Below are 10,070 nucleotides of genomic sequence, written 5' to 3' on the forward strand. Positions count from 1 at the left end.
TTTTATATTAGGCGCACTTTTACATTGTTCCCATTTCCGTGGCCCATCTATGATTTCCAGCTGATATTTATCATTGACGGTGAACATCAGTGTTATTACCCGATGGACGGAGTGGATTTGAACATGGTGGGCCCTAAAGATCTGGGTTGGTGTAACCTCTATCCACAACCTTGATAAAGGATTCGGGTCCAACTGGCTGTAGTAGATGAGCACTCCTCGTCACCAATGAGTCCACGAAACGTTGCGATCTGCAGATAAAAAATCGCGAGAAATTCAACAGATCGCCATCTCAACGACACTTTTACCGTTATTTAGTTCTCTTCCCGCTAAAAACTACCCGGTAAGGCGGTAACTTAGAAAACCCGAGAGAGTACGGAGAGAGAGAGAGAGAGAGAGAGAGAGAGAGAGAGAGAGAGGATTTTATTTAAATTTTTTTTTTAAAAGAAGGAAATCCATAATAACAGCTCATCTCCAGTAAGCAGAGATAAAAGGCTTTCCGCAATCTTCCGTTCCGCACTGCAGGAAGTCGTCTACTCCTCTCAAACCCGAAACGAAGCGAACCCGAAATATCGGGACGGAAACGATATGGATCCGTGCCCATTCGTCCGAATCCTCGTCGAATCGCTCACACTCAAGCTTCCCTTCGCCTCCAAACCGGCCGGTTCGGGCGTCCACCCTTCCTCCACTCCTTGCTTCTGCAAAATCCGACTCAAGAACTTTCCTTCCCAAACTGCCCTTCTCCCTCTCGACTCCAACGACTCGTCGTCTTCCCCCAACGGCGGCGCCTCCTCTCCTTCCGTCTCCTTCCACTTGGATCCGCAGCACCTCGGTCGGCTCTCCGGTAAGCCTACCGCCCTCCACGTGTCGGTCTACACAGGCCGAATGGGGCGCACGTGCGGCGTCCGATCGGGGAAGACACTGGGACGTGTGCGGGTGGAGATCGACATGGGCGGGGCGGACGGTCGGGCGTGCGTGTTCCAGAACGGTTGGGTTGGGATTGGGAAGGAAGGGAAGCCGTCGGCCCGGCTCTACCTCGTGGTCCGGGCCGAACCGGACCCCCGGTTCGTCTTCCAGTTCGGGGGCGAACCGGAATGCAGCCCGGTCGTCTTCCAGATACGGGAGAACAATGACATCAGGCAGCCGGTCTTCAGCTGCAAGTTCAGCGCGGACCGGAACCCGAGATCTCGGTGAGTGCTGGGAAAAAAAACGCCCCCGGCGCATGTTGGCCCCGCGCTCGCCGCGGTGCTAACCTGCGCCGGACGGGTTGGTCGAGTTTTAACGTTAACCACTCTTTTTTGCCTTCTTCTTCTTTGCGTTCGATCTGTTTTTTGTCGTTCTTGCGTACTTTAGCAATTTTTAACTGGTATGGCTAACCTGCACCGGAGTGGCTAGCAGGCTTATCATGAGCTGGCTTGCTTTCCTTTGTGGTTATTGATGCTTGGTTCGTTGTACTTTTCCAGTTTCTTAAGCTCTTTTTCTTTCTTTCTTTTTTATTTTATTTTAATTGTAAATGGATAGTGGAGTGAAATTGACAGAAATCCCCCCTGAAATCAGGACCAAGTCAGACATGAATCCCAATTCAGATGGTAAATTTGCTATTAGATAGGGTTGAAAAATCATAACTTATTTATAAAAATAAAAAAGAAAAAGAAAAAGAAAAATCAAGAACATAAACTTGAGTGTAGGTTTTATTGTTACACACTCATGCTTCTGTTTAATAATGTCTTCTAATTAACACATCTAATGATGTCTTAAATTCTACATTATGTAAAAGATCTGTTCTCGCCATCCGATCAATGGGCCATCCTTCTGTGGGCCATTGACGAGAATTGAAATTCTGATAGTTAGGACGGTTGTGCGCATTGACCCAGAAACAATTCCATGAATGGGCAATTCGGGTTGCTTCATTGAAGCAATGATGTTTGGCTATAGCTCATCTTGGATGTGGTCCATCAGTTGAACGGTATAGATCGGCAGGCATATGTGGTGATTAGATGGGAGAGATGGTTTATATAGTGAGTCTTTTTAGTGGTAGATGGGAGAGATGTTTGGCTATAGCCCATCTTGGATGTGGCCCATCGGTTGAATGGTATAGATCAGTAGGTATATGTGGTGATTAGAAGGGAGAGATGCCTGTAAACAACTGCAGACAACTAATCTATAACTGTACACTTTAACCCTACACAATTCACTAATTAACTATAATAGGGAAAGTTTAGGGGCTGTTTAGATGTATGGTTTGGAAACGGTAAGTCGTATTGGCTTGTCTGGTTGCAAATTGGAGTGCAGAACGTAGGTATAACAAGCAAGCAAGCTGTTGTACCTGCATTTTGGGTTGGTGGACACCAAACCGGCCTGTAGATGTTTGACTCAGGCTCAGGGGACATCAAACAGCTAGCTTTTTGAATATTCAATCAAACTTTTAAATACATCTTAACCTTCTAGGATGAAGAAGCTAATGAAGTTGGTGGGGTTGCATGTGCTTGAGTTCTTGATGAAGGAGATGCTTCCTTTCTTACATTTGAACTTTCACCACTGGGCAGAACTCCCCATGTGGAATGGAATTGATTCTGGGCTCTTCAGGCATTAAGATGATTCCTGTGCTTAAACCTTTTTAGCTGATTGTGGTCCTCCTTTCAATGGAAATCACCATGCTACGAACCCATTGAATTTCAAATGCTGAAGATTGTGAATATTTCGGTTGATTGGGTCATTACTATCGACTTTCTTCCAATGAGAACATTAGAAAAGAATAGCTCTAGCGTTTTGTATCCATCTTATTTTAGTTTTTCTAAGTCAATTTCTACAATATGCAAGTGTTCTTCCTGTTGTAGATGCATGGTTGTTGTCGTTGTTGTTTCAGTGCCTGTTGTTCTTGCTCAATGGTGTTGATGGTTTTGGTCTCATACTGAAACAGGTCTCTGCAATTAGATCCTGGCAAAAACACAAGGGGATGGTTGAATTCCTTTGGAAATGAGAAAGAGCGTCAGGGAAGAGAGCGTAAAGGATGGATGATCATGATACATGATCTTTCTGGCTCGCCCGTGGCTGCTGCATCAATGATTACCCCATTTGTCCCCTCTCCAGGTTCAGATCGTGTGTCCCGCTCAAACCCAGGCGCATGGCTCATCCTCCGTCCACACGGATTCTCTGTCAGCAGCTGGAAGCCATGGGGCCGGCTGGAGGCCTGGCGAGAGAGAGGCTCCACTGATGCACTGGGTTACAAGCTTGAGCTTGTGACAGACTCAGGCCCCAACGCTGGAATTCCCATTGCTGAAGGTACTTTGAGTGTCCGAAAAGGTGGTCTATTCTGTATCGACACAAGCACAGGTGGGGATGTTTTGCACAGTTTGTGGCCTTTTGGGAGAGGGTATGTGATGGGTTCGACTGTAGAAGGTGAAGGGAAGGTCAGCAAGCCAATAGTGCAAGTCGGTATGCAACATGTGACGTGCATGGCTGATGCTGCAGTCTTTATAGCTCTTTCGGCTGCCATAGACCTGAGCATGGATGCGTGCCGGTTATTCTCAAGGAAGCTGAGGAAGGAGCTTTGCCATGATCGGCAAGATTACATCTTGTAATTGCATCCACCTGCTTTAATCTCTCGCAAAATTGCTGCAATGATGCACTGATGATCAATGGTTGCTTGTGATTTAAGAGCCTTTGGTTTGAGTATCAGAAAGAGATTGGCTTTTTTCCTCCCTTATTTGGTCATCCAGATTTTATTTTTTTTGTTCTGATTCTTTTTTCGGTCTCTTTTTGCTAGCCTTTGGTTTGATTTTTCAGGCCAACCTTGATTGATTGCTCGTGATATTCAATCTCTCTTTCTCTCTCTCTCTCTCTCTCTCTCTCTCTCTCTCTCTCTCTCTCATCCTTTTGTTTCTTTGATTTGATTAGATAATGTGGGTTCTGTCAATATCTGAGGGATGAGGTCGTGTTTCTACATACAATGTTTATGTCAGTTTGTAACTTCATACAGATTGAACTGTACAGACAGAAATATAAGTTGGTTCTATTTACTTTTTTTCCCCCAAGAAAGCTGTTTCTATTATTCATTCATGTATTTTATAGTCCGATTTGAATTCTGAACTTTGTTTGGATGGGCCAGATTCATCATCATCATCATGTGACTTCTCAAGAAAGAAATAAAAATAAATAAATCATTATCATCATCTGAGCCTTATCCCTATCAATTGGGGCACACAAATCCATTCTTCATATTCATGTTTGGAAGTTTGGCATAAGTTTGACACCGACTGCCTTTCATCCAGGCTTGGGACTGGCAATGGGAGCAATGTAATAGATTATTTACATAGCTTGATTACAATCAACCTGTGTGTCAAATAGTCTATTTCATAGGTTGCTATCTAAGAGTCTTGGGGGCTGCCAGATTGCTGTGTGCTTCTTCAACGATTTCTTAAATGGCAGAAATTCATCTGCCGCCAAATTGTGGGATCCATGTGGATGGAGCATATACCAAAAGTCACTCTGTTCATATGAACTCAACCATCTGATGCTGGACCGAATGTGGACTTTCATCATTTATTTCATAGCTGTCCATTTAATGGCCTGTAAGCGGATGCTTGAGGACTATTTGTTTTTTTGAAAGATGAAGAATTTCATAAAAAGGAAAAAGGCAAGCGACAAAGAGTCTCAGCAGCCGACAGTTACACCCCTAAGAAAAAAAAATCTTGACCATAACGGTCCTAAACATTGGAGGCCACTCGATCATGAGACGCTTGGCCTTAGTTGCCACAGAACCAGCCGAATTGGAGCTATTCCTGAAGCATCTACTATTCCTCTCCCCCCACACTGACCACCAGACCGCAAGAAAAGACATCCTCCAGATAATCGTCCTCACCTTGCCTAAATACACCCCCTGCCATGCTTGGAGGAATTGGCTAACCGCCCCCGGAAAACACCAATGTAAATTGCAAGCATTTAAAATCTCCGCCCAAATTGATCGAATAAGTTGGCAGTGCAGCAACAGGTGGTCCACTATCTCTTCAGCCCGCATACAGCATAAACATATATTGGAGAGGACCATCAACATAAACATATATTGGAGAGGACCATCTCTTTCTTCCTCAGATTGTCCACCATAAGAATCTTCTTTTTCCCTGCCAGCCATCCAAATACAATGATTTTTGGGGAGGCCTCATACTTCCAAAGAAAGGAGAGATTTTACTTGAGATTGTGCTTCAGTCTGTGCACCTGGTTATATAGAGACTGGACCGAGAAGGAAGACGATTTGTCTGGTTTCTAGAAGATAGAATCTTGAAACGAAAGAGAGGGGGCTGTCGTATAGAGACATTCTAGGAGACCTGTGAAATCCGGAGTCTCCCAATCTTGGAGGCTTCTTCGACAAGTCACATTCCAGACGATTTTTCCATCCATTTCAGAGTAGTTGTTAGTAACATACGAATTCTTGGATTCAATGATACGGTAGGAGAAGGAAATCTGCTTCTAAGCGTCTGTTCTCCTATCCAAATGTCATCCCAAAACTGGATTTTGTTACCTTTGCTAAGGGCAAAACGAATGCTCAGTAGGACGACCCGCATCATATTCATAATTCCTTTCCATGTGTTAAACTTTATGAGACAGTAATTGTTTAACCCACCAGCCACCAGGAGATGTACCATGTTTTCCTTTGATGATAGAGTTCCAAAGACTTCCTTCTTCAGTCCCAAGCCTCCAGATCCACTTACCTAAGAGCGCATTATTCATCTCTTTAAGATCTTTGACCCCAGCACCCCCATCAGACATATGGAAACAAACCTTCGACCAGTTTAAGAGATGAAACTTCTTCCAAACTTCCTTACCTTTCCATAGAAATTCCCGCCTTACTTTGTCGATAGACTCGCTAATCGAAGTTGGGCATTTGAGAAGCGACATAAAATAAATCAGGAGGTTGGAGAGAGCGGCTTTGATTAAATTAAGGCAAGAGATACGACTGAAATCTGGCTATTACTTTGTCCCATAGAGATTTGGAAGGTTTTCCGACGCACAACGGCAGACCCACAAAAGAAGATGGTAGGATGTCAGACTTGCAGCCGAAGAGATGAGCAAGGTCTTCTACCTCTGCTCTATCCATATTGATCCTGAAGATTTTGAATTTTACCAGATTCACCTTTAAGCCGGAAACCGCTTGGAAATAAAGAAAAGTAGTTCGCAAATTGAGGACTACTCAGATGAAGTGTCGGAAAATATAAGGGAGTCATCCGCATATTGAATGTGCGTAATAGGCTGTTGCATACCATTGATGTCGACCCCACGTAAAATACCCTCCTCCTGACCTTTTAGAAGCATGCGAGACAAAGCCTCTCCCACGATAAGAAAAAGGAAGGGGGAGAGAGGATCTCCCTGCCTTAAACCTCTGGAGCTTTTGAAAAATCCTTTTGGAGAACCATTCAAAAGGATGGAGAAATGAGCTGATCCAGTACACTCCCTCATCCAAGCTTTCCACTTGTCCCCAAACCCCATTTGCTACAACATGTACTGCAAGAAGCCCCAGTTGACACGATCATAAGCTTTTTCGATATCCAGTTTGCAAACGATGTGCTTCCAACCCGATCTAACACTAGCATCTAGGATTTCATTAGCACAAAGGGCTGCATCAATTATCTGTCTGCCGGCTATAAAAGCACACTGATTCTTTGATATGAGCTTCCTAATTACCTTCGTCAGCCACATAGCTAACACCTTTGCCAGAATCTTGTAAACCCCCCAAGCTAATAGGCTTGAAATCTTTTGGAGACGCAGCACCTAACATCTTCGGGATCAAAGCTATAAAAGTCGCCCCTAAGCTGGTAGAAATCCTACTTCTATTATGGAATTCCTTGAACCACTCAATGATGCCTGATTGGATCACCTCCCAAAATTAAGCATAGAAAGAGATTGGGAAGCCGTCTGGGCCAGGCGCCTTGTCTGCCCCTAAGGAATCAATGGCCCGTTTGATTTCTTCTCCCGAGAAAGGACCTTCCAGGAAAGCCGCCTCCTCCTCCGAGATTGAATTGAAATCCTGCTTGAGGGACTATTTTGATTTTTGTAATTTTCAGGATATACTCCAGCAGTCCACAGCTACAATGGGGCCTCTTCTGTTGTTTTTTGTTTGAATGATCAAATCGAGAATGATTCCTTGAATGATTTTAGGCCCACCAAAAATTGCCTTAAAAACTACATTGCGGAAGCTTGTGCATATACACAAGGACGTATCTTGAACAGATCTAAAGAGATGACCTATGATGTAATGAATCTCAGGTAAGATCTAATGCCATCTAATCTACATCTGCATGTAAAGTTGTAACCTAATATACTATCCTAACAGTCATTATGGTTTCACCCATTTGGATTAGTGTGCACACTTGACCTTGTTTTGGAATATATTTGAATTAGGGTTTGACTTGCCCACAATGACCTGAACTTAAATAGACATTAAGGAGATGACGAACCCCCGACATTGTCGGAAATAGTGATGGCAATACACCGACTCTCTTGAAGTTTGATGATGGATAATATCCATTATCAGAACATGAATATCATAGCAGCATGCTTGTGTCTCCTAATGCTCCCCTGATCCTAGAAGCCCATGTTACCCAAAGATCTCCCATTAGTATGGAGTGTCCCGCTGCCTGGAGTCCTCTCTTCCACTGTGAAGGACCCAACATTCAATCAGCAAAGATTTCCACCCACGTTTTGATGGCTAGTGATTTCACCCTACTTGAGAAGCTATATACCACAGCCTTAGAAATCAGGAATTTTGTAGCACCATGCTCCCCTAATCTTGTAAGCGCCTACTAACCAAAGAGCTCCCATCAGTATTGTATTTCCCTCAGCCCATGCCCTCTTAGTAGAGTGTTTCCTTCCACCACCGAGGACCCGCCGCTTGATTGGCAAAGATTCCAAGCTGTGTTCTAATGGCTATCAATTCAGTCCTACTCGAGGAACCATATCCAACTCGCCTAGAATGAATTTTACTACTCGATGCTCGTGTCTCTCAATACTCCACAGATCCCTGAAGCCCATATATCTGTAAACTGAGATGAGCTGAAAGTTTTTGTGTATTTGAGACAACCCAAAGTGGTTGAATATATAGAGATTACAGTATCTATACAAGGAAAGAAATAAAATCAGAATCATCCACCTATGGAAAACAAACTATATAAGGTATGCTAGCTATACAAGGTCTATACAAGGTATGTTTCAGCCTGTCTATCACAGCCTGTCTAACAACCCCCCTCAAACTAATGCGGGTCATCAACAAATAATAGTTTGCCAACTAAAAATGAGTGACGTGCAGAAGTTAGGGACTTGGTGAAAGTGTCTGCAATCTGATCATGGGATGCAGCATGTGGTAGAGAAATGAGCCCAGACTGAAATTTCTCACAAATAAAGTGACAGTCAACTTCAATATGCTTCGTCCGTTCATGAAAAACCGGGTTAGAGGCAATCTGAATGGCATTGAGATTATCAACATGGAGTGGAGTAGGATTCTGCACAGGAATGCCCAAGTCGGAAAGAAGTCCACGTAACCAAACAAGCTCACTACACGCAGCAGACATCGCTCGATACTCGGCTTCTGTGCTTGATTTGGAAACAGTGGCCTGCTTCTTACACTTCCAAGAGATGAGAGAAGTACCGAGAAAAACACAGTAGCCAGTGGTAGATCTTCGTGTGAGAGCGCAACCAGCCCAATCAGCATCCGAATAAGCACGAAGGTCCAGAGTCGCCGTGGAGGAGAAGAACAGTGATCGATCTAGAGTTCCACGCAAGTACCGTATGATGCGTAACACCGCAGTCATATGAAGAGTCCGAGGAGCAGAAACAAACTGACTGACGACTTGGACAGCATAGACAATATCAGGGTGAGTCATATTTAAGTAAACCAGACTCCCAACCAAACGACGGTATAAGTCAGGCTGTGCAAGTAGATCACCATCGTCGCAGCCATAATGAATGTTAAGTTCTAAGGGAGTCTGAACTGTTTTCTGATCTGTCAATGATGCCAAAGCGAGAAGATCCTTGGCATATTTACGCTGGCTGACCAGGATCCCACATTTAGAACGTGAGATTTCAAGCCCAAGAAAGTATGTGAGATGGCCGAGGTCTTTCATCTTGAAGGAGGATTGCAAACTTCCTTTAAAGCCGAGATGCCAGCAATATCGCTCCCAGTCAGTAGGAGGTCATCAACATAGACCAGAACAATGACAATTCCGTGAGCAGTGATGCGCAAAAATAAGGATGGGTCATGACCACTTTGAGTAAAGCCAGCACCCGTAACAACATCGTGAAAGCGTTGGAACCATGCCCGAGGTGCCTGTTTGAGGCCGTACAGGGCTTTCTTTAGGCGACATACCTTATTGTCAGGGATTAAGGAGCCAGGAGGAGGTTTCAAATACACAGTTTCTTGAAGATCTCCATGAAGAAAGGCATTTTTCACATCCATCTGAGCGAGTGGCCATGAGCGAACAGAAGATATAGCCAGAAGAGTACGAACAGTTTTCATCTTGGCCACGGAAGCGAAAGTCTCATCATAATCAATTCTGTATTCTTGTTTGTATCCCTGAGCGACAAGTCGAGCCTTGTATCGATCCAATGATCCATCAGACTTGAGTTTGACCGAATAAATCCATTTGCTACCAATTAGCTGTTGGTCAGCAGGTCGAGTGACAATGTCCCACGTATGATTATCTGCCAATGCTGCAAGTTCTTCTGCCATAGCCTTCTTCCAACAATCATGAGTGACTGCCTGAGAGTATGAAGTATGAATAGAAACGGTATCCAGAGTAGCATTCATGGCAGACATAGAGCATATCAACCGATCAGGCGCTCGATGTTCACGAGCAGAACGACGGATCGAGGTAAGTTCGGGATCAACAACGGGTACAGTAGGTTCGGGTTGAGTAATAGGTGGTGGATTTGTACGTGGTCGACGTGAGTAAACCTGCAACGGACGAGGGAGAGTACTTGAGGGGAACGAAATTTCTGGAAAGGCAGTTAGACCAGGAGAGTTGGGAGTGTGCGGAGGAGGAAGAGATGAATGAAAAGCAATGTGCTCAAGAAAAACAACATGT

General features: G+C 44.3%; 1 protein-coding gene across 1 annotated transcript; it reads left to right on the plus strand.

The window, feature by feature from the left end:
* The first annotated feature begins 449 nt into the window (after nucleotides 1-449).
* On the plus strand, nucleotides 450-4,021 carry LOC131222912 (uncharacterized). Its single transcript, XM_058218154.1, has 2 exons — nucleotides 450-1,187; nucleotides 2,918-4,021. Exons 1-2 carry the CDS (start codon nucleotides 586-588, stop codon nucleotides 3,576-3,578), a joined length of 1,263 nt encoding a protein of 420 aa, XP_058074137.1. The 5' UTR covers nucleotides 450-585; the 3' UTR covers nucleotides 3,579-4,021.
* Nucleotides 4,022-10,070: the final 6,049 nt, after the last annotated feature.

This window comes from Magnolia sinica, chromosome 13, assembly GCF_029962835.1.
Source record: "Magnolia sinica isolate HGM2019 chromosome 13, MsV1, whole genome shotgun sequence".
Classification (NCBI taxonomy): domain Eukaryota; kingdom Viridiplantae; phylum Streptophyta; class Magnoliopsida; order Magnoliales; family Magnoliaceae; genus Magnolia; species Magnolia sinica.

What these genes read in the sequence shown, in the direction of transcription:
- LOC131222912 (XM_058218154.1), top strand. Translation starts at nt 586, where the DNA reads ATGGATCCGTGCCCATTCGTCCGAATCCTCGTCGAATCGCTCACACTC. An exon ending in GACCGGAACCCGAGATCTCG is followed by an intron (nt 1,188 to 2,917) that starts GTGAGTGCTGGG and finishes ATACTGAAACAG; the next exon opens with GTCTCTGCAATTAGATCCTG.